General features: G+C 37.8%; 1 protein-coding gene across 1 annotated transcript in view; it reads left to right on the plus strand.

Annotated features, from left to right (window-relative positions):
* Positions 1 to 2713: 2713 nt before the first annotated feature.
* The window catches only part of LOC131681718 (mucin-2-like), a 113133-nt gene continuing 101859 nt past the window's right edge, over positions 2714 to 13987 (plus strand). The window contains exons 1-2 of the mRNA XM_058962687.1: positions 2714 to 2748; positions 3986 to 4340. Of these exons, the coding sequence (XP_058818670.1) occupies positions 4307 to 4340 (34 nt within the window). The 5' untranslated portion in view covers positions 2714 to 2748; positions 3986 to 4306. The remainder of the gene's footprint in view (positions 2749 to 3985; positions 4341 to 13987) is intronic.

The raw sequence follows: 13987 nt of genomic DNA on the forward strand, positions 1-13987 counted from the left end.
GTATTACAGGTTGGATAAACGCAATGCTCAGTAACCACATTAATAGTTCGTCACTGAGGGATAAGGAAGTTAAGCATTTGCGGCACTCCTCAGGGTGGCGTTCTGTCACCTTTGCTGTGGAACCTGGTTGCCGATGAGCTTGGATTTCTAACCTACGGGTGAGCTGACGAAATATACCAAATACTAATTACTGTGCCATGCATTGGAACAATCTGTGACTTAATGCAACAAGCATTAAGAGCTGTCGAACAGTGGTGTCTACAAGCTTAATTATCAGTTAATCCAAACAATGGTTCAATGGTTCTTTACACGAACAACTGGGGTTGTTCTTTGATTCTATGCTACTGTGGGCAGATCAAGTCAAATACGTTGGAGTTATATTTGATTACAAACTAAATTTATCTGTTCACATTAAGTTCAGTGTCAAGAAAGTGTGCATGGCCTTCGGTCAGCTCAGATGAACTTTTGGAAAGACCTGGGGTCTCAAACCCAAAAATGTCTGCTGGATTTACAAGACAATTGTTCGTGAGGGATTCCATGAGAAACCGGCCAACCACGAAACTTTAAAGTTGGGTTCGGTTTATGAATCTCTATTGTTTTCTCTGACAATTGCAATATTTTGATACAATAGCAATTTTTCAAAAGGGCGTAAACGTGTACGTGCATTAATTTCAATTTTTTTGTTCGATTACTGTTGGAGAGAAAGAATATTTATGTGCGAAAAATATATACGCTGAAAAAAATTTGTGTCATTTTTCGCAAAAACAAAAATTTGTGTTAAAAATTTATATTGTAAAAAAACCTATTTTTTCTAATCTTTTATATTTTAGAAACAAATACCTACAGAGAAAAGAAACATTTTGAATGTGATTGTATGATGGAGAACTTATCGGTAAAAAAGTTTTTCTAACAATAACTTTATACATGTTTTTCAATTTCATACTAATTAACATACAAAACTGTAATTTTATTACAGAATATAATTATTAGTCTTATTTTAAATTAAAATGTATTTAACAAAAATCTTCTAAAATGCTATAGTTTTCGAGATATTTGGAATTTATTAGTTTAATCATAAGACCCTATGGTTGAAAAGTATTTTTGACATTTTATAATTGGGTAACGCGAATAACTTTTTAAAAGATCATAATCACACGAATTAACTGTTTTTGTTGGAACAAAATTCCAAACATCTCGAAAACTATCGCATTTTGGAAGATTTGTGTTAAATACATTTTTATTTAAAATGAAAGAATCATATTCTTTAATAAAATAACAGTTTTGTATGTCAATTGGCATGAAATTTAAAAAAATATATAAAGTTATTGTTCGAAAAACTTTTTCACCGATATATTCTCCATCATACAATCTCATTCAAAATGTTTCTTTTCTCTTGAGGTTTGTATTGACAAAATATAAAAAAATTAGAAAAAATGGGTTGTTTCCAATTAAAATTTTTAGCGCAAATTTTTGTTTTTGTGAAAAATGACACAAATTTTTTTCAGCGTATATTTTTTTCGCACATAAATATTCATTCTCTCAAACTCGTCCTCAGAAAGTTTTGTTGTATAAAATACAGTAATCGAGCAAAAAAATTGAAATTGATTGCACGTAGAAATGTTTACGCCCTTTTAAAAAATTGCTCTTGAGTCAAAATAATCTTACTGATTGTGGAAAATTTTTAGTCTTCCATGCCGATGAAATGTGTAAAGTTTCATGGAATTCAAGATGGTCGATCAGGATTTTAATAATTTTCGGACGGATCTTCGTGGAATTCCTCTCGTCCAATACTGTCATACGGATGCCTTAAGGCTGGCAGAGGAGAGAGGTGATGACGGTCCAGTCAAAGCTAAACCATATGCATAAATTTAGCAGTTGATTCACTGACAATTGTAAGACAACCTTGCCGTATTCTAAAAGTTGAATCTATTTAAGATTGGACAGAGAATGCTCAAACATCGAAAACGAAAAAAGTGTTTTCCACACCGTGTGTTATATATATCTTCATAAAAATCAATTAGCTTATGTAGATTGTTGATACAATACTGCTGATTGATTTTTATGAAGATCTAACACACGGTGTGGAAAAAACTGCTTATTTCGTTTGCGATTTTTGCGCATTCTCTGTCCAACCTTAACCTGGATGTAAACAATACATCAGCGAGATGGTCGCCAAGTATGCCATGGTTATTCTCAGTAACTTTTTGAGTGACAACAAAAATCACTGCTCACTAATGGAGTCCGTTAGATTTCATGTCCAGTGAAATACACACAACATGTTGTAACTTAATTAAAACATTCAATTAAAGTTAATGGTGCACCTGATTGAGGTGTGTCATGATCAAATTTATGCATCCCAAATTCACTGTATCTTTTATGACCCATAAAGTTTTCCTGATTATCTGACTCGGTAGACTTTGCCAACCCGCACCACAGTGGTATCGTAATCGGCTATTCTCTGGTCGTCTTCCCAAAAGATCAGCGGGCAGCTGGCGTTGCGTTGTTTCGGAGAGTGGAACATCTTTTTCGCGAACATTTCTCGCAAACCATGCACGAAATGCTCGACCATCTCACCGGGCGTTGGCGTCGTCGCATAAAGCCTCCCAAAGAGCCCCATCAACGTCGCGCCATCGGGCACCACGGACCACGGGAATGAAAGCCAGCCACCAGCTGCATACAGCTCAGTGATCTCCACAAAACATCAGTTAAACTTGAACTTCGAAAGCGTACGGTTGGTTGGAGTGATCGGTAAGGGCTCATTCAGAAAGCGCGCGTTACTCGAACTACGATTGGCGAGATTCGATCACACGGACAGGTCTTTCGAGTCAAAGTCACATAAGTCACATTTTGGTGAGGCGGGCGCGCGTGCGTGTGACGAAAAGAAAAAAAGCAGAAGAAAGGTGACGATCGTAGCGCTGGTCTCATCGGAACCTGTCGTGGGGTGTGTGGTGTGCACTTGTTCCACTCTGCATTGTGGATTGCGGTGAAAATACGCAAAGAGACATGGTGGTGCTGTTGCCCGACGGATACATATGCTCGTTTGGTTGAATCGAAAGGAGGTGGAACAAAATGGCTCAGCATAGTTTTACTCCACGCTACTCGGCATGCTCTTGAGTTTCGATTCAGTTTTTATAAGTTATTAAGTGGTCTTGAAGAAAGCAGGTACAACCAGCTCCTGGTTCAATGCAACTAGTTTCGCTGGCTTGGCGCTGCTTATGTTGTTTTTTCTTCATTGAAAAGTACGCAGTTTTCCCCGTAAAACAACGCGCGCGTTTCTTCGCCTGCGGAAAGTCTGTGTATGTCAGTGTGCTTTTCTATGCCCCTTTGGAAATCTCTTCATTTCTTGTTTTCAATAAAACTTGATTTCTTTTAGCTGCTCCAGTGATCAAATTAGTTCAAACAGCTTTTTCCCTCGTCGAGTATCAGAGTCGTGTGTTTGCGTACCGCGGTTTAGGAATTTTCAGTGTATTCGGTTTTCCGTGGTTTGCTTTCGGTTCTCGGGGGCATCAGCTAATGAATGATTTTTTCGACCAAGTGTGTGATGTGAACAAGTGCCGTTTTCCTCTTTCTCCTCCGTGGGTAGACAAATGTGACTTGCGTTCGCTTGAAAAAACAACTGTTAAAGTGTGATAAATTCCTTTACGAAAGAAGAAAGAGGAGCAGCGGGACTCAACCACCCGGAAAAATGACCACTTTTTATTGGATCCCCCACATGCGCACAATTTGACACAGGTCAACCGAAAACGAAGCCCAAAATAACTAATTCAGTAGCAACAAAACATGAAGAATTATAGCAATTATAAGGCGTAAAGCAGGCGTGACCACCGAACGGGAAAATAAGCTCGAATTTCCGTCCAAGTGTTAATTTCTTCTTATGTTGCACACATTTAAACTGTGATGACGGATATTTTTTTTTAGTTCAAGTTCTAGAAAGTGCCCAGTACAATTTAAAAATAAAAAGAATCAAAACACCATTTTTTCACAGCAATGACGAAACCAGTTGAGTAATTACATACAGTTAAATGTGCCAAAAAGCACTCAAATAGTGCAAAAAAAAAACCATCAACCTTGAACAAGCAGAGCAGAGGAAGAAGATTTGTTGAAAAATAGTGCAGTGCATTTTTCTTCAATTCATCGCGGATTAACGGGTGTGTGACTATCGAACGCAGACAGAACCGTAACTGTTGCTTCGGCTGGCTGGTGACGGAAACGAGACAAGAAGCCGATACCGCTGCTGGTGTTCGCGATCATCGGTCAATTCTTTTTTTCTGGATCTTCGACCGTAAATGAATAATTAGCGGGAAAGATGAGGCGTCGCGTCGATTTAAATTTAATTATCCGTGAGTATCGTTGAGTGCAATTCGAAAGTAATTTGTTTCAGAAGAGGATTGCGAAATGACTGTACAAAAACTGGTGAAACTTTTATATCGTCTGTTATTTCTATTTATGTTAATCTTATTGACTATGGGGAGTAAACATGCACATTTGAGCCTAGGAGACTTATTTATGTCTATGACGGACGTTGACCTGATATATACCTTTATGAGCAACACTTTTGGTCCCACTAGATTGTTTATTTTGGGAGCGATTGGTCGTTCTTCAGCTTCCAACATTATATATTTTAATGTTTCTACTTGTATCAACGGAACCAGGATGGTTATACGGATTTTTGAGCGTGGGTCTCAGAAAGTACTTGTATGATTTTATCCGAAATTTATACAGGATTTCTGACTACAAGTTAACTGGCATTCCAAGCATATCTGTCCCATGTCATATGTTAGATGGAAGTGGAAATATTGTTTCCATTAAAACAAGGACTAAAGTAAATGAAAACCATTGTACTACATTCCAATGCGGAATTTTGTTTTTTTTTTCCAAAAGCTTCAAGTAGTCTAACGTGAGATATGTACGTAGGTATGGCTTGGCCAAAACCAGATATATTTAACTTGAAACTTGATCGAAAATCGAACAACTAAAGGTGGTCTTAAATTTATATTATATTTTTAAACATATACCGTTCAAAATCGACAGATACTTCCGCTGCAGTATGTTTTTCGCGATTCACGTGTAGGGACACTGCTTCTAAGACGGACACTGTGGGTAATATGGAAAAATTGCGTTTCTCACAAAATGAAAAAAATGAGTTGAATGGTACTGATACCATATGATTTTTACTGCTACTACCTGATATGCGAATTATGAGATATTTATTTCAAAACATTTTTTTCTCAAAGCACGCTAATGGATATAATTTTTTGACACCAGAAAATAACGGTTTAAACCTGTCGAAGCAGTACGGTAGAAAAAGATAGACATATGTCCTATGCAAATATAAAGCAGAATGCCGTCAATTTTGCGTCCTATGTTCATCGTTATCAACGCCGTATGTCCACTTACCCATGCCAGCGGTCCGTTTTTCCCATACCAGTTTTGAAATCCCGATTTTGTGCCAACCATTTCAAACATCTTTCTGTTTGGGTTTTTTTTTTGGTTCCCTTTACTATATTGATGGAATATAATCTCAAATCTCGGTTTGCGAGCAATGCATCAATTAATAAGTCGAATTTTCTAATTAAGTTTAAGGTGTTCGTCTTGGGCGCAGTTCCCCTATGTCAAGACCTTTCTCCCGAGTCCGCTTGGATGCATTCATTTTCGCGATGATATTGCTACGGCAACTCAACGGTAACGCTGGCCGACATATAATAACACGGATAGAACATCACAAGTTTTTACATTTCTTAGAAAAGAAATGTATAGAATTCGCTCAAACTTTTAAGATTTTTTTCGAGGCCCGGAGGGCCGAGTCTTATATACCAATCGACTCAGCTCGACAATTTGGGACAATGTCTGTGTGTGTGACGGACAAACTCTCATTCGTGTTTCTCATCAATGGCTTAACCGATCTTCTCCAAACAAATTTAATGAAAGGCCTATCACCCAGACAGAACACTGTTAAATGGTTTTGGATTCTGATGTTTAGTTTCTAAGATATGAAGGATTGAAGATGCAAAAATCGCGGTTTTTGCAGTTTTTTTAGATTTAAACCCCAAAGCGCAAAAAAAAATTGGACTGAAGTTAAAAATTTATTGATGCTGACTGATTTAATTCAATATTACAATGATAATTATCTGATCAGTACATAGATAACATATTGTTTGAAACATCATGAGGACCCTTGAAAAATTATGGGAATGCGATCCTATCTGATCTGATCTATTGGTCTTGATCTCACAGTTGTCTAATAACATCAATATCAAATACTTGCATAAAAACATTACAATAGAAACTCATTCCAGAGTTCTGAAATCAATCATAATCATAATCATAAATTCCTAACAAATTGAGTTTAGTTATGAAGGGGTGTACTGTATGTGGATTAGGGTCATTTTTAATAGGAAGCGAAACTGAAATTGCTATGAAACTTAGAACTGCTCACCAAAAAATTGCATAACTTCCAACATTTGCTGAAAATGTTTTTATTTTGGGAATGCGTCGAGTTGAGACGAAAACGTTATAGGATTAATAACCACCTTCCAAAAGTAGGGGAATTTATGAAAAATGGCGTTTTCCGTTCCGCCAATTTCGCAAGTTTAGTATCGTCGATGAATTTTACAAACATTAAACAACACATCCTTTGATAAAATAATTTTGGCGTTATATCCTCCAAAAAGTATTTATGGCGAATTTACTCTTCAAAGAAATTTGCTTCCAGACTTAATGTCTTCAACAAAATTTTGGGGAGAGCTACCAATTTGTTGAAGACATGAAGGCTCCATGTGTTCAAGGTGTTAACATATTTAGGCTATTTCTATTTAATTTTAGAATAAATTATTATAATTTTACTGTTTATGATAAATCTCTTCTATTGTTTATAAACGAAAAAAATACATTTTATACAAAGTTTGAGTTTGTGAAGCTCACAATAGAAAGTTATTTTAGAAAAAACTAGATTAAGGAACACTTCGTAAATATCATTTTATAACGCGATATACTCCATATACGTAGTATTCATGCCTACAACAAAGTTGTTTTAAATGAAAGTCTCAACAAAATCGCTAAAGAAAGGAACTCTGTTACAATTTTTGAAAAACTGATTCTCCATAATTTTAAAACTTCAAAGATGGCGGTTTCATAATTATACCATGTGGACAGAAAGTTAGATTTTCACCAAATCCCCACTAAACCGAATTTCTGACTACGCCGCTGACTCCAAGTAAGTAGAAACAAGGTCGTTCTACACTCATCCACAAGAAACTTCTTCAAATACTGCCTATCTATTATAATACATTGAAGACCCGATTTGATCAGCCCCCAATTTTATCAGCCTCATACGAAAATATGTTTGATGGGCTCTAGCAGACAAACAAGGCTGAATTTGAGTTAATCCTTTCTTGACCATGTTTTCTTTATCTTAAAGATGCAAATATGCAAAAATAAAAAAATCATTTTTTTCAAATTTTTGCGCTAGAAGACTATATTAATTAATTAGAAATAGTTTTTAGACTACATCAAGGGAAGGGAAGATTTTAACAGCTTCAGTTAATTATGAAGAAAAAATGTCGCGATTTGGTCAATGTCCCCATTTTGTCAGCCTAAAATACACCATGGAGATGATAAGAACGGGTCTTTACTGTATTTATTATTCACAATAATAGGTACATCACATTTTCTGAGGATATTTTCTTTCAATTGCATCGAGCTACACCAATTTTTAAGTAGTTTTTAAGGGGTTATTTTATCGACTTCTACCAAAATTCAGCGAACCTATTCCCATAATAGTTTATGTTAAAAGGGTATCCTAAAAAAATTGTTATACTGAAGGGTTTATATGTTGCAGATAGAGAAAATTCATAAATTTTCAGCTTTTCCTACACAATATTACAAAAGCGTCTTAAACAACTGTTCCTAATAAGATTATGTAAATTATAAAGTATTTGAAATTTTTTAATAGAAGTGACGGAAGGTTATCGAAATGTTTCGTGAAAAAGAAAATTTCAGTAATATAATGATTATCCCTAACGGGTTTCGAGAATTTTTTTGTTTGTTCTTTGGCATTAGGATTAGGGATAATAATTCAGATCAAAGATACTACTGGGAGGGCATTTCAGAAAAAGTCAATATCGAAGTAAAATTTGAACTATGCATGCACTTCAGAGGGAGCGAGATATCACGAGCTGAAATTTCAGTGCTTAGTTCTCAGCCGCGTTGGGAATTTGGGTAAACGCTATTGAGTATGAACTTCAAATCCATTCGAAAATTTGTTTTTCGAATTTTTTGACTCAGTACAACATATATAACCACTTTGGGAAAATTCAGTTTTCCCGACACAATGCATTGATTGAAGAATTTATATATGTTATTAACGGAGCATTAGCAATAATTCGTTTGTATTTCTATTTTATGGGCCATTTTTCCGCTTTTCCATTAAATTGGTTTAACCTTTGAGATTTATTGCACCGATATTGTCCTATGCTAATTTGAGCGATTCTCTGAGTCCTGCCACTATCCCATGTAATATGTGTTATCAAAAACATCGCGAAGCATCAACTTCTAAATTTTCTCAATCTATATAATACCCGAAGAAAGCGATAAGAGTTATAAGAAATGTATAATCACACTGTTCGGTAGATTAAAAGCGTTTTTTTTATTCAATTCGTTTATTTGATAATGCACGTTTGCGTTAGCTTAAAGTTTGAGGGATTCCATGAGAAACCGGCCGACCACAAAATATGAGCATCGTCGAATCGAACGAAGCTTTGAAGTTGTTTTCGGTTTATGAATTTCCATGATTTTCTTTGACAATTGCAATAATTTGATACAAAAGCAATTTTTTAAAAGGGCGTAAACATTTTTACGTGCATTAATTTCAATTTTTTTTGTTCAATTACCGTATTTTATACAGCAAAACTTTCTGAACGAAAAAAAAATATACACTGAAAAAAATGTGTAATTTTTTTTCTAAAGCAAAAATTTGTGTTGAAAATTTAAATTGCAAAAAAAAACATTTTTTTCTAATTTTTTATATTTTTTCAACAAAAACCTAAAGGAAAAAGAAACATTTTGAATATAATTTTATGATGGAGAACTTATCGGTAAAATTTTTTTCTAATAACATTATATATATTTTTTTAAATTTCATACTAATTGACATACAAAACTGTAGTTTTATTGCTGAATATAATTCTAAGTATCATTTTGAATCAAAGTGCATTTAACAAAAATCTTCCAAAATGCGATAGTTTTAGAGATATTTGGAATTTTGTCCCAGCGAAACAGTTAATGCGTGTGATTTGCCATTTTTAAAACTTATTCGCGTTACCCCATCATAAAATGTCAGTATTTCAATGTATTTGGATCATGTAGAAGCTTTCTATAAAAATGTTTTCTTAACAATAACTTTTTACATATTTTTAAAATTCATACTATTTGCAGTAAAACAAAATTTTCTCATTGAATTTGATTCTAAACGCCATTTTAAATCAAAATGTCAATTACAAAAAGAATTCTGAAAAGGTAGTGGTTCTCGAGATATTTTAAATTCGTACTTGTGACTGGGACAGAGACCCATTGACCTTTCGGATGATCCGGCGTAAAATTAGCCAAAAATTTTCCGGTTCATTTTCCCGTAGAATCCAGTATTTGAATCAGAGTATCAAGTTCATTTTAGATGGGATCTTTCAAGAATATTAAAAAACATTGGGATCAGTTTCATTGATTGACCACATTGGCACTTGTTCAGTATTATGAGAAATGCATGATATGTACATTTATTTTCGTTTGGTTATGTATATTATTAGTATTCTGTCAATAAACTTGTGATTTATGATGATGGTTCTGCATATACCTATGCATGCGAAACATGACCAACTTGGTCAAAAACGATAATATTTAACAGAAACCGGAAATTTAAACTCTAACTCACCATTTGGGTGCGAGTTCATATAGATTTGACTGAAAATGTGTCTTAAAATTCAATTCGAAATCGGGGTCAATATGACTTGCTAACATCTTATTCGTAGCTTTTTTTGGTACTGCCCTTCTGTAATGTTCGAAAAATTTAAATTCGATTGAAAATAATTGCTCTCATTTAAAGAGGAAAAGTCAAGAAATTCCAAACTTCTGGGTACAAAACTTAAAAAGTTATCGCATATTAAAAGTTCATTTTGGGTCATATTGACCCCAACACCGAAAGAAGGTTAAAACTGGGGGGTTACACTTTTGAATATTGTTTTGTTTTGCCTATGCCATTCTACTCAGTTCGTCGAGATAGGAATATGTCTGTTTTTTATAGTAAGGTTTAAAAAGCTTCAAAAGCCTGGCCTGCAATATATTGGCACTGTGTGGGACTCACGACTCACCTTCGTGCCTAGCCACTAAAACAATCCTTACTTTTTACACCCTTATTCCCCACGGAATTAAGACAAGGTATTACTTCGTGGAACCTCTTTCTTCTGCTCTATCTCGGAGCCTCACTAAGTTCATGGAGTGGCTCGACCTATGATCTTTGATTTAACTCTCGACCCTTCTCTCGTTTCTTGTCTCCATCTATTACGTCGCCGTTTAACTCTCGTCCCCGTGAGCCGCTTAGGTGCTGATTCCTTGAGCCATTTAGCTCGTGTTTCAGTGAGTCATTCAGCTCCCGGTCTTATCACGATCTACATGGATAGTCCCCGACGGTGAACTAACCGTTCTCGGACCGATAGTTCCCCGATCGAGGAATTTCCCCCGACACCGATACGCTTCCTTGAGCCATTTAGCTCCCAGCTTTATCGAGATCAACTCGGATATTATCCTACTCAGACTGAGTTCTCCGGCAAACGGAATTTCTTTTGGTACCGGTGTTTGTTTCGTGAGCCAATTAGCTCCCCTTGTCGTTACGATTCTGTCGGGTAGTTTACTACAGCGAATCTACCCTACCGTGAATTCCCAGGTGGTAGATTGCTCCCGATACCGAAGTACCTTTCTGTGAGTCATTTAGCTCCCCGCTCCGTGTACTCGGTCTAGTCCCCCGCGGTGGACCTAGCCTACTCATCGATCCAGCCAGTAGGTGCTGAGGTCCGTCCGGCGATTCCGGATGGAGCAAAGCTTCCGGTTCACTGGCGCCCCAACGACCCGCTGCTAGCTATTCAACACGGTTGACTCGGTCTAATCCCCGGCGGTGGATCTAGCCTACTCACCCGGTAGGGCAGTCGTTTTCAACCGGGGGTGAATTCACCCCCAGAGGTAAATTAGACTAATGTAGGGGGTGAATTATGCAGGGGAAATTTTAACTTGTTATTTTTACATTCCCGTAGGAAACCTGTTAATGTTGGTTCAGTGAGTCAAGAATAAAAATGCTGCCTGAGAGAGTACAGGAACAGAGTTCAAGTTGAAATACTATGGCGTTCATTCCATTGAAAAATTATTTTTTTCTTTTCTGATAGGCTGGTTAGGAATTTTCACCAAAGGGGTACATGGTAAGGATCAATATTCGGAAAGGGGTACATGGAACGAAAAAGGTTGAAAAACACTGCGGTAGGATGTCAAAGTCGGTCCGGCGATTTCGGTGAAGACTGACGTCCGGTTCACTGGCGCCCCGACGACCCAATCCCCGAGGTATATCGCGTAATCAGTTTGTAGGGCGATGAACCTAGTCTACACCGTCGGAGAGTTCCCCGGCGACGGAATATCTCCCGAAACCCGATTTGGTTTCCCGGCGGCGTTCTAGCTAATGGCGCCACTTAGTTGGTCCCTTCGCCACTTCCTCTGCAGCTCGAGGAGTAAACTCGTAACCACTCTGTTGACAGCGTCCCAGATATGCTCGTCGTGACACATCTCTTATTGTCCACTGGCATTCAAATACCACGTGTTCCGGTGTCGCTGGCACGTCCACGCACTCCCGGCAAAGGGGTGACGAAGCATGTCCAAACCGATGCAGATACTTCCAGAAGTATCCGTGCCCGATAAAAAACTGCATCAAATGGAAGTTTACCTTTCCATGATTCCTATGTACCCAAGCAGATACATTTGGGATGAGTCGGTGGGTCCACCTTCCTTTCTCAGCTAGCACTGTTGAACGCGTTCTTCACGTTTATCGTTATCACGGCACAGTAGCGATTACCCCTTCTCTTTTGCTTCAATGCTTTCTACGCGCTCGCGATGACGGTGGCGTCCACCGTCGATATCCCTTTCCGGAACCCGTACTTCCCCTGCGATAGTCCGTTCTCACTTTCAGCGTAGGTCGTTAGACTGTTGAGGATGAGCCATTCCAGGAGCTTACCAAGAGTATCCAGCAGGCATATATACCGATATGATGCTGGAACTCCTGGTGGTTTCCCTGGTTTTGGCAAACACGCCAACTTCTGGATCTTCCATCTAACCGGCAGATAGCCATCGTCCAGGCATTTCTGTAGGACTATCCTGAAGATGTCCGGAAACGCCAGTATCGCAGTCTTCAGTGCCACGTTGGGGATACCATCCGGTCCGGGAGCTTTCTTCGCGTTCAGCGTTCGTCGTTGGAAACTCGATTGTCACCAGCATTTCATGTGGTTGGGTCGTGCTTCGGGAAAAGATCCTCCACGATAATTTTTAGTTTGTCAGCGCACATTTCGAGTGGCGCCATTGGACCCTTGATCCTGGCCATAACGACACGGTAAGCATTGCCTCAGGGTTTGGCGTCTACTTCTCTGCACAGCTCCTTGTAGTAAATGGACTTGCTTAGCACTATCTCGCGTTTAAAAGCGGCCCTGGCTGCCCGGAATGTTACCTTACACTCTTCTCTGGCTGCCTCAGATCTTGCTCTCTGAAACCGTCTTCTAGCTTTTAGGCAGGCAACCCGGAGGATGCTGAGCCTATCGTTCCACCAGTACGCCAGTAGTTCTTCGGTTCCATTTTCCTCGGCATTGTTACATTACATGTCCTCGCTATTGTCGAAGTCATTTATTTCCCACTTCCGCTCGCCAGTCCTCACTCTCGGTGTTACCGTACAATATAACCGATCAATGGTGTAGTGGTCCGCTTGGTGGTCACTATGTGCGTACTGCTCACTAACTCGCCAATTCATGTAATCCATCAGCGAAGGGCCTCAGAATCTTATGTCGATGATGGTTTCTCGACCGTCTTTACGGAACGTTGTAGCGGAGCCTTCGTTGCACAGCCTCACATCCAACTTCGCCAAAGCTTCCAATCGGCTACTATTGATTTTTTTATTGATTGTACTTCCGGTTCCGAAGTTACGGGTTGAAGAGAATTTGTATTTTTGATACCAAATGACTTTAAAATGCATAAAACGTCGAGATTTGATGTAATTTAAAAAAAAACAATTGACAAAAATTGACTTTGGCACATATTTGCCTTTCTCATATAGAAAGGTTATGCAATCACTCTGAAAATCATCAACCTAATCCCCCCAATATTTTTTTGACTTACATAGGTTGTATTTTAACAGAGGCGTGCGGGGTTGTCCCCCTCCACATTACACACTATCCTTAGCGAAGCTCCCTCCCTCCCCTCGTAAAATGAGACTGGTTTTCGGAAAGAAGAAAAAAATTATGAAAAATTGTGTTTTCCGTTTATTTCTAGTACGTCAGGATCGGTTTTCATGAGCATTTGAAGGTTTTTGTGTGATGAAAAATGGCGTTTTAGTTTGTTTCTAGTATCGTCGCTGTTGTGCTATCTTATGACAAACGCCATTTTGGGGTAAACTGAGTTAGATATACTACATAACTTGTCTAAAAGATCTCTACAAAGTGATGTTCTCAGAATTTTGACATATCTCTGTATAGCGAGAAACGCGCAGAGAAATTTTAAATTTTTTGCTTAAAATTGCTGTTTCTGGGGATTGGCTCAAGTTATCTTGATGTACAAGATGTTTTTATGTGTAAATCTATCTGAGAAACACAATGCCATAATCATTTTCAAAACAAAAGTACTCGAAAAAGTCTCATACGTTGCTGTTTTTTTGCGTAGCCACTCCCAAAATTCCTATTCAACACATTTGCACACCTAT

The sequence above is a fragment of the Topomyia yanbarensis genome, chromosome 2 (genome assembly GCF_030247195.1).
Source record: "Topomyia yanbarensis strain Yona2022 chromosome 2, ASM3024719v1, whole genome shotgun sequence".
Taxonomy (NCBI): Eukaryota; Metazoa; Arthropoda; class Insecta; order Diptera; family Culicidae; genus Topomyia; species Topomyia yanbarensis.